Below are 11,022 nucleotides of genomic sequence, written 5' to 3'. Positions count from 1 at the left end.
TTGATTCTTTTTTTTTCTATTCACACTTACACTTTCTTCTCTGTATTTACTTCCACTTCTGCCTTCACCCTCCTCCTCGTCTTTTTCCTTTCCTTGCATCCTTTCCTCCTCGTCCACCTTTCTCTGCAGGGCAGCTGGAGAGTCTGGCATTTCTCGAACAGCAGGGGTGAGGATGGGGAGGGGATATCTGCACCCAGCTCCAGCCCACGCTGGGCAAAGAGAGGGTGGGTGTAGTGGGGCAGAAAGAGGTGTAGGTGTGTGTGTGTGTGTGTGTGTGTGTGTGTGTGTGTGTGCGACTGATGATAATGAACATGTGACGGAGACCCCACACTCAACCTGCCAACACTTGTCTTCTACCGTCCGTGTGACGTCCACAAGACAAAGAGCCTCCCAGGGTCCTCTTCTCCATTTCACCTGCTTGGATTAAACTAATTGCTTGGCACGCTCAATTTCATTTTGGAGAGATTTGGCACAGCTCTATGATAAAGACGATAGCAAAATAATGTGGTGACCACTCACTCGAATGAATTACAGTCAAACTGTAGCCAAAGAAATACCTCAGAAGCACTCGATCGAAGGTGGTGTATATTGCTCATCACGGGCTCTGCTTCCATTTAGGGACTAGCTTATTAAATTTGAAGTCATACACTTCCTAGGACTCGAGCCAAATGAGAGAAGTGTCAACACTTCTGAATACAAGGACACGGATGAAAACTTGTTTGTGTGTGTGTCTGCTGAGGGGAACTCAGACAGACATATTCAAATAGTCAGGCTGCGAGTGAGCAGCCAGCGAGGAGAGAAGGGGGCGGTCATGGTTCAGTCTCACTGGCCTTTCAGCAAACGAGAAGGGATGCTATAGAAGAGGGTGAGTCAGAGATGAGAAGACGAGGAACAACAGCAGGTAGGTCAGGGATGATCGCCTGCTGCGTCAGTCTGATGTGCCTCTTTAGCTTCGGCGGCGATAAGAGAGAGAGAGGCCGAGCCACGGGTCGTTCTCCCTGCTCCTCTAAAGTGAAAAATAATTGTATGGGAAGTGAGGGGTTGACACACAGAGGGGGGAGGAGGAAGGGAGAGACAGAGAGAATCAGGGTGGAGCGAGTTAGAGATGAGTGGCTGTGTCGGGGTCAGATTTGCCGGTGCAGCCCCGGTATCGGCGAGGAGGAAAGGGCCGGTCGCGGTTCAATTCCTCGGGTTTTCATAAAAGACAGCAGCTGATCGGGGATCTCAGCGAGGACGTCTTTAGCCAGCCGGGCCATGCTGAGGACCTGGTTGCCAGATCTGTCGATGTAGTCTCTGAATGGGACAAACTGGAAGCAAAGGGAAATAACATAGTTTTTTCAATTTTGTTTATTAATTGCATATACAGTAGATATTGAGGTTGTTGCACCGGTTTCAATGCTTATTAAGTGCCACAATAAAACTTATCTTGCTGTTGAGTATTTGATTTGAACGTGACATTCAGAACCTCTTCTCATGAAGCCCCTCGTTAATTTGACCTTTATAATGTTTTTTTTATAGAAATAGGCAGTGTTTTACATTCACAAATAGATTGCAGTTTGTGCGGGAAACATTTTTATCAGCGCCAGACTACGCAGATGTGATTTACATGAATGCTGCTACACAAGCCACTGGATGCTTTATATCACAGTTCCCTAAGGCAGAGGTCTTCAACAGGGGTCCGTGGAGGTACTGCTGGGGGGTCGCGACATTTTTGGTTATTAGAATTTTTTAATTTTTTTTAATTAAAAAAAAATTTTCAAACTATTTTTTTCCACAAATTGAAATGTCTAAATACACATTTACATGAATCCAACATATTGTAGCCAACGGATAAATGGAGGCAGAAGACGTTATCTTTCTGTGTATTATTTGAATAGCTTAGTATTGAATGCACAATAACAGGGTAGCTATGTTTATACATGGCACTAGGCCCAATTTAATATAAAACACAATTTTATACAATATATATAGTAGGGGGTCCCTGCTCCATCTCTCCATCAGTTTGGGGGTCCTTGGCCTGAAAAACATTGAAGACCCCTGCCCTAAGGTTTATTACAGGTGACAGTTATCAAACCCATCATTGTATCTTGCACCAGAAAGTAGAGTGGCCTTCACTTGCCACACGTAGGGAAAAACACATTCTATACGTCTATTTACAAAGCTATGCTTAATAAGCTACCATTTTATTTATCATCCCTTTTAAGGAGTAAAAAAACCCTACATGCACAAGGAACGGGTTAAAACTGCATTCAGATACCACGCTCCTCATAGTTGGAAAAAACTTCAGAACTCAATTCGGCTAGATCGTTTTTAACCTTAGAACAGTTTAAGTTTTTTTTAAGGAAGTTTTAGTTGATGAATGTTCCTGTTTTTGTTGATGTGGCTATCTTTTCCCTTTTTTAAGACATTTTTACTCCTCTGTATTGTAATTAAGGGCACCATTGTAAACGAGAGCTCTCCATTGGTTTATACCCTGTCTAAATAAAGGTTATCTATATATCTATAATGTGTCAAACTGCAAAAGACAGTAAGTTGTGACTCTTGTCTAATACCTGGTTTCTCAAAGTTATATAGTCATAAAGCAATTAATGCTTAGGGGTAAACATATGTTTACTGACAGATGCGACATAACAAGAATCTCAACTTATTGCTTTGCCTTGGATATCTTACAATATAAAAACAATACTATACAAAAAGCAAGAAAATTAAATACTCTGAGGGACAAGAAAGTTATGTTTTTAGTTAAACCTGCAGGTATTTGAATGTTCTACAGTGCTAACACATGACATTACAATTAATGTTGAAAATATCCAGTAGGGTTCATTCATGCTGCTTAAAAGCTTATTGGAATTGCTTGAGAATACGAGATTATATTTAATAAATTAATCTATGAATCATTTTGGTCGGTGTTGGTTGCCATTCTTATTCCTGAGGCGCTCGTTCACATGTTCAAATTTCTTGTTCTGCCTGACATTTAGATATTCGGAAAAAATATAAAATTCACCATAATGGAAAAGTAAGAAAACCCAGAAAATAGAGATACAGACTAGAACCAGCATTTATTTCTGAAGTAAAATTGCCTGAAAGAACGCTATCAATTTAATAGTGTACTGCTACAACAATGCCATATTCATTATGCGCAGTTTGAAAAAAATATCTAAATCCATGAAGCAGAAGGAGAAATATCATCTCGATTATCCCACACATTCCTCTTCCCTGTCAAAACCTGGCACCTATATTAGCCACAAATCAATTCGACTGGTGTGCTATGCTAGCAGTGGCTAATGTAGCCTGGAGCAGCTAGCCTCAAGCAGAGCTCAGGAGCGGGCTCCACAAGCATTCTCCCCTCTAATCTCACAAACACCGATTTTGGAACTTGTAGTCCCCAGTCCCATCCATAGACTATACTGTCAATGAAGATGGACGACATGACTGGTCCCTAAAAGTGAAGCCAAAAGCTCCTTGATCGCCATCTGGTGGCTAGCTGCAGTATAGGCTGCAGTCATAATTCCCGCCTACTCCATGTAATGTCATTGGAGTTCTTATCGCACAAGTGCCCATTCTTTTGGTAAATTTGTTTTCAATTAATAAAAATTACTTATTTGATGCCGTAAATATGAGGTGAAACGTGATTGACACCTAATATTGGTTGAGTGCATGAATCAGCGGGACGTCGCTACAAAAGACTTCATCCTACTATCGGGACTGAGGAGACTCCAGCTCCAAAATATGCAAGATGGCAGCGTTTTGTTCTTTTTAGGGTATTTTTGCTTAATTTCTGGAAAGACGATTGATGCCTCGTCCATCTTTTTAGTCCCAACTGATGCTGTCATCATTCAAGGACATGAGTCAGACGTTTCGCAGCTCCCTCTGGAGACACGAAAGGTATTATACAACTTTCTTTTTTTTACAAATGCAGTCAGATTCCTCAGCACCTGCAAACATATTATTTGTTATAACTTAGAAATGGGCTCTTTCACTTTATTTCAAGGTTTATTGCAGTTTTATTTGCTTTGTGCAAAAGAGATGATACACTGAGGAACACGTTTACTGGAGTGCACATAAGTAGACAGAACAAGAAATGCATTTAATCTCTCACCTTGTATTTAACCTTGTGCTACTTCAGTCTTTACACTAATATGGTGACATCTTTAGACCCGTTATGATTGTTGTCATGATTTTTACACATCAAGCCATATGAATATGGCCCTTATTTAGAAATTAAAAGGGTATGTAACTGCCATCACATTTATGCCATCAGGGTTAAGATCTGCAGGAGTCTGTATCCAATCCCCTAATGAAACCTGTTCATTTAGATGCTATCTTTTGCAATACACTCAAGAAAGGAGGGTTATAAAACGTTGCATATGTTATTTAAGATGTTGATACTTCAATCACAATCAGGACATATGTAACTGCGACAACGAAAAACAACGGGCTGTTACTTTTCCAAAAATTAAGTTCCAACAAATGATTTGACATGAGACAGCATTTGTTGGAATATAGTCGAACCCAACCGGATATACTTCCACACGCCGCTTCTCAGATGATCTGGTGTCTGCTCAGGACGGCTTTGCTTGCTAGCATTCTCGATTTTCATGGCAAAACAAGATAAAACAACTGACTTCTTACGTTACTGATCAAGAGGGCACGCAATAGGTCAAGCCGACAGCGATTGCCCTCTCCTGGATCAGGAAACGAACTGACGAATACAAACTTCTCCCCCCAAGTTCGAATGAATGTTTGAGTTTCAAACTAAAATTTACTGCTAAAATTGACAGCCCTACAACATATACATTTTAGTCATAACTAGGATAATATTTATGCAAGCTGAGCATTATGACTTTTAAATGCATTACAATGAGATAATGATCAGTGTTGCTGTGAAAGGAGGTAGTTATCATATTAAATCAATAAAAACAAGCAGGTGTTGAAATGCAGCGTAAGACAATGAAAGGATTTCTGTGCATGCAAATGTGATTACTGCTGTTAGCGAACTGAACTGGAGGCAGCACAGTGAAGAATTTATAGAAACATCAATACAGCTTTGGAATGGAAGCATCAATTATGCAGCTATTAACCTTGTGTGGGGGCAACTATATGTACGGTTTAATGTCTTGTAACATCACAATTTATTTCTTTGTTCATCGAAAGCAGCATGAAATATATTTTGGTCAAACCCTTGTAAGTTTTGATTGATACAATTTTGCCCGTTTAAGCTATATAATGTAATCAGTGTTGAAGGGAGAGCTACAAGTATACAGCCACTGTCACATTGTTACCGTGACACTTTTTCAATCCTCTACACTCACATGCCTCCTCTCAACGTCTAGACACCACACATTTATCACGGGGAGTGCTGATTTATCATGGTCATTTATCGTCCCTGAGTCTCTGCCAGCTGACGGCCCAGTCCTCTCCACAACTGTATGAAAAAATTATAGTGCCCTGTTGTAAGAGGCCTTTTATCTACTTTCCATCTGTTGTCTCATATCTACTTACTGTCGTCAGATTTGTCTTTGAAAATACTAACCACTTTAAAAAAAAAATTAAATTCACTGCTACACAATTTAAAGAAAGAGGGACATTTTATTTTTTTGTTGTTGCTTTATTCATCCACTTTTTAAAGACTTTTTTTTTTATTGTACAGACTATATTTTTACTCTACTGCAGTTTAATAGCATTTTGTTTTTGTAAATAATCCCATAAAATACAGTTAACACCCTCTCTTCTCCTTGTAGTGAGGATAGGATGAACAAAGGTTAACAACAAAATCATTCATTTCTCTATAAGTAATTTTTCCACAGTACAAGAGATTTGTGTCCATTTGCATTAACTTTGTATGTAATCTCATTGCGCAAAAAATGGTGTGAACACTACATAACTGTCCATTTCCCAAGCATAATGAGCAACATTTCTTAAATTTGAGAAGCTTTACTCTTCTTGTAAAATGACTCTGAATGATTGAGCTCATCAAAGCTTAGTTTTCTGTTGAATGATTACTTGTTGTCACCCTATCCACAATGTCCCGGTGCGACAAAGAGTCTGTCCTCACCACAGGAGTTTCTAACGTTTTGTCATGTCCTCTATCTTTGCTTCACCACGGAGGAGGCTGATTTTTTTTTCTTGGAGGGAAATCAGGATGTCGATGTGTGAGGATTTAAAAAGCTGATACGACACCAATGTCTGCACAATCTGCATTAACTCTGAATGTAAAAAAATCTCTATACAAACTTCACATATAAAATACAATTTGGTTTAGGTAAAAAAAAACTCTGTGTTAACTGAGAAAGATGCAGGTTTGCGATAAAATGGGTTAAAATAACCTGTGGACCTGGATGATTTTGTATTGGACAAATCAACGTTTGGACTGTGTGGATGTGTCAAACCAGAATCAATAGAAATGTATCATACCCTTGAGCAATGCACTGCCTTTTCAGTGGCCCACAGATAGATGTGTGTTGTATATTGTATGAGGCATTTCCCAGTGTGTGTTTGAGTGTGCATTCTGAAAGTAACACCCCTCCTCAGGGGATACTCCCCCATGCTGTGGCTGTAGACAGAAACATTCCCAAGCCTAACCTGCGAAGTTAAACAGAATTATGATGAGTACCTGAACAATGTCCCTCTCAGCAAGACGTCCTCTGGAGGATACCCTCACCTCGTCCCCATCCAGCTCCTCCATAGCTATAAGGACAGAAAGTTAGAGACGGTATGACTAAGTACCAGAACCACAGTGGAAAAATATATAGAAGGTACTAGATGTTCTTCTGCATTTTCCTAATGTAATTTCTCAAGTGGAACACAGCATGGGGGTAAGATATTCAGCAGAGAATGGTTAGAAATGCTTTATGCACCAAAAATGTCATTCCACAAGCAAAAATTAAGCACAATTACACTACAGGAACAGGAGCGTCATGTCAACTATCGCCAAATATAGGTGGACGTGCTTTCTCCCATATTGCTCTCTGATAGAAATTTTAATCTGAGGAGGGTCTTCAAAAACATCACCTGCACAACAGTGTTCATCCTGCATCTGCAGTCACTCACACACAAAAGAGCCTGGATAGGTGGTGCTGCCGATGGAGAGGTGGCCGAGCGCAACGTGAGGTTAAAGCTCCAAACAGACTCAGACAGAACCAGAAAGCATGAGGACAAATACCAGAACTGACAGCCTAATACTCCAGGTGACGCGTTAGTAGCTTTAAAACTCTTAGAGACATGGTCAGAAGTGGAGTAGAGATAGAGCAGGTAACAAAAAGGTCTGGCGATAAAATGTAGACACACACACTGAGGCGCTGTTAAGCCAGTTTGACCTTGTGACCTCCAAACACGCCTGAGTGCTTTCACTGCCAATTTCAACATTCGATTGCTTAAACAAGTAGAAAATGACAATGATGAGACGTTCCGTTTTCACACCTCGCTAAGCAGCACACACACACACACACACACACACACACACACACACACACACACACACCACACACACACACAACACACACACACACACACACAATCATGTACAGTCCCCACTGGAAAGTCATTAATTGATCTGTGGGCTGTAAGAAGCCTGCACACTTGACTTCATTGACTTTCTCCAGCAACTCTCTCAGGAAGGGGAGCAGCTACTGGCGTACTCGAAAAGCGAATTACGTTATCGCTGCTGCAGTGGTTTCCTGTTAGCTCACCAGCCACTGTTGAGTCTAAAAGTCAAGGTCAAAGTCAAACGCTGCCTCTCATACAAAACGTGACATATTTGAGTCAAAGTAAGGGTCATTGATTTTAAATTCAACCTTTTTGTATTTCAAATTTATTCCGTGCAAACTTTGTTTTGACAATAAGATTGTGCTCATTTGCACACCTTACTCCACCAGCGGGGCTGCAGAGCAAATATCGTCATGACGAGGTCCTTGTAGCATGTTTGCTTAGAAGCATACAGGATATTTTGATGAGAAAGCTCTTAACTGTATAAATGCCCTATTGTCTTTAAGATCTGCCAGTGTGCTGTTTACAGCTTGTCACAAAAGACCTTGGGTTTTAAATGAGTTAAAGGAAAAATAGTGTTGATGCTAAAATTCTGAATGAAGAGTTTGTTTGTTGAAAAGGAAAAAAAAAGTGTGCTTGTTACACTGTAGACTCTCACAGAGCAGGGTCAGTGTTAAGCTGTGGTCTGTCTGCTAAGAGCTGTATATTCTTGTGACATGAGCAGACAGTGAAAGCGGTAGATAGAGAGTCTATTCTGAATCCTGCTAGCCTGTCAAGGATGGTAACAACTTTACGGCTGTTTTAACTGGCGCAGACAGAGGCATCTAAATGACTGTGGCACTGAGGAAAGAGGACAGAAAATGTTTTTTCTTTTGTAAATAAGGTGATTTCTTGTCACCGAGTGTGACCATCCTCTTTTCTGACATGTGTATATGGACTTATAACTAGAATGGAACACTTACCATCAAACTCAGCCGGCCCAACACCTACAATGATTATGGACATAGGGAGTGATGCTGCCTGTGCAGGAGAGAACAGGAAAGACCATGCATTTGTTAAATCCTCAGGAAGTGTAAAGACATTTATAAGCTTTGAGTTAAGTATTGAGTGAATTTTAATTTTTGTTTTAATAAACCTAAAAACAGGTTAGGTTACCTTTAAGAGTTAATTGTAGGTATAACAAATATCTGTGGTAAATCCCTAAGAATAGAACTGATTGGATCAAACCTCTTAATTTTGACAGGTTTATGAGACAACTATTGATTTCTTCAAAACGTGACATTTATCCCAATGAAAGCAAGTAATTTGCGCTCTTTGATGAGATGTGGCTGCTCCCTACAAGCTGAATACTGGGAAAACTGTTTTCATTCTAAAATCAAAAGCATTACTGTTATAAAAATAAAACTCACAAAAGAAAAGGGGATGCTGAGAAACACATCAGTAACAGATGTAACTGAGTGAAAAACACTGCTATCCATCAGTGCCTGAGTGCATTTGTAGTGCATGTGTTTGTGTGTGTGTGTGTTTGTGTGTGTGTGTGTGTTTGTTTACTCACATTGACCACAGCCTCTTTGGTCTGGACCATGTCCGATATCACTCCATCTGTGATCATCAACAGGACAAAGTACTGAGAGCCATCTGTAATCTCTGCTGCACAACTGGGGAAAGTGCACGCACATGCACACGTACACACATTCACATGACCACACACACATTCACATGACCACACACACATTAATACCTTGGTTAGGGCTGTGCCTGTACACCTGAGGAGCAGATTACTACATAAAACACAAAGCACACCTGCCTTAATTTTTCTCTTGTCTTCTCAAGCTTAGGACATATGTAATTATATAGTATAACATTGTATAGAACTACGTTCGCCCCTGGATCACAGCCGACATTTAGGCTTAAAACTTGGTGTAAATGACGCCATTTCGAGTGGAATTAGAATGTCTGGGCTTATGGACACTTGGATGACACCACAGGAGCAGTATGGATGCATTTAACTTTTACGTTTGAAGATGTTACACCATTGATTTCAATTGTATTGGATTTGGCTGCAACGCTGTTCACCCCTGATACTACGAAAGTGTTTTGTGGACTCACCCACCCCTCCATCGGTATTGTGGCGAGTAGATAATGAGGGAATTTTCATTTTTGAGTGAACTATCCCTTCGTGGGTATGTGTCCTGCTACTGCTTTTTATACAACTCCTATGAAGTTCAGCATTTTAAGTCCTTGGTGCAAAAACGCCCTCAGCGTATGGACCGACAGTAGGTTTTTCCGCTGTGCTCATGGCACTCAGTTTATAATAAATAATTGAACTTTTGCAACACTGCCAAATTTGTCAGAGTCAGGTCTCTCTCACTGACCAATAGCAGAGAGGAAACTGATTCTGTTGTCACCAACAACCCAGTTTGCTGTAGTGCTGTAGCCAATATTAGCATTAACAGTTGACATCTAAAATAAATTTTGCAAGTTCAATGTCAGGCTTCATTTTGTTATCACCAAGAGCTATTCCCAGCAGTGGAAAGCAACACCAAAGTTAAATCTTGTTTAGCTTCTATTTGTACCACTTCATTTCTTCAACTGAAGTAAGCATGCTAGCCAGCTAGCCCCGGTGTAGCCAGACAGGCCCTTCTCACAGCAGCATCCAGTCCGGAGCTCTACGACCATCTGAGACAGTTCTGCATTATACTGGACTCTTCCAAGTGTCACAAGCTGTCACAAGGGCTGCCATCAAAAACAGTAACTATTGTGCCATTTCAAAATGATCAAGTTGAATAATTTATTTCTAAGAGATAATATTTCTTGGTGAGCAAATCTGGTTTTAGGTCAGTACCCAATGCAATAACGGCAACAGACAGAGCATGAAGTGTTTCCTATCGTAAAGATCACAAAATCTGTACTACTTACACTCTATCTTAATACCTGCTCCATTCTCCATTTATATAATTTATAGAGATGATAATGAACATTTAGCAAGTTAAGATGCATCTGTTTTCAGATGATACAATTATCTGTGCCCCTTCTCTAAATCAAGCTATTTAACCTCCAAACTGCTGTCCATAAACTGTAGTTTTCATTCATTTAAACTCATTATAACCATATGTACATCCAGCCTTCATGCTCATTCTGTTCAATTGAAACATTACTTTTTAAACAATAGCTGGAAATGAATGAGATTTATTCCATGCAGTTATCATAAAATATAGCTAAATCTAAATCGATTTAATTTCTAAATTAATAAATTTGTTCTCATCTGTTTTACATGAAGGTGACTTCCATGCACACAAAGGCTTCATCATGTCTATCATTCATCTGTGTTTTATTCTGAGCACTGGATCATGATCTCATCAGACTCATTTATGTGTTTTATAAGTCTATGAATCTTGCTGAATATACAGAGGATGCTTTATACTATATATATAGTAATATATATATATTCTCATATGTCAAACAATTCTATATAAATGCTACTCTACTTTTGTCAAATTTCTCTAAACTGCCTTTTTCCTGTAACCACTACCACAT

At 39.8% G+C, this 11,022-nt stretch overlaps 1 protein-coding gene across 1 annotated transcript in view; it reads right to left on the bottom strand.

Moving 5' to 3' along the window:
• Positions 1–268: 268 nt before the first annotated feature.
• LOC117764817 (copine-9-like) overlaps positions 269–11,022 on the bottom strand; it is a 78,335-nt gene continuing 67,581 nt past the window's right edge. The window contains exons 18-21 of the mRNA XM_034590895.1: positions 9,041–9,143; positions 8,448–8,505; positions 6,614–6,687; positions 269–1,307 (exon numbers count right to left, since the gene is read on the bottom strand). Coding sequence (XP_034446786.1) covers positions 1,125–1,307; positions 6,614–6,687; positions 8,448–8,505; positions 9,041–9,143 — 418 coding nt within the window. The 3' untranslated portion in view covers positions 269–1,124. The remainder of the gene's footprint in view (positions 1,308–6,613; positions 6,688–8,447; positions 8,506–9,040; positions 9,144–11,022) is intronic.

This window comes from Hippoglossus hippoglossus, chromosome 7 (genome assembly GCF_009819705.1).
Source record: "Hippoglossus hippoglossus isolate fHipHip1 chromosome 7, fHipHip1.pri, whole genome shotgun sequence".
NCBI lineage: Eukaryota > Metazoa > Chordata > Actinopteri > Pleuronectiformes > Pleuronectidae > Hippoglossus > Hippoglossus hippoglossus.
This window is presented reverse-complemented; position numbering and strand designations above follow the sequence as displayed.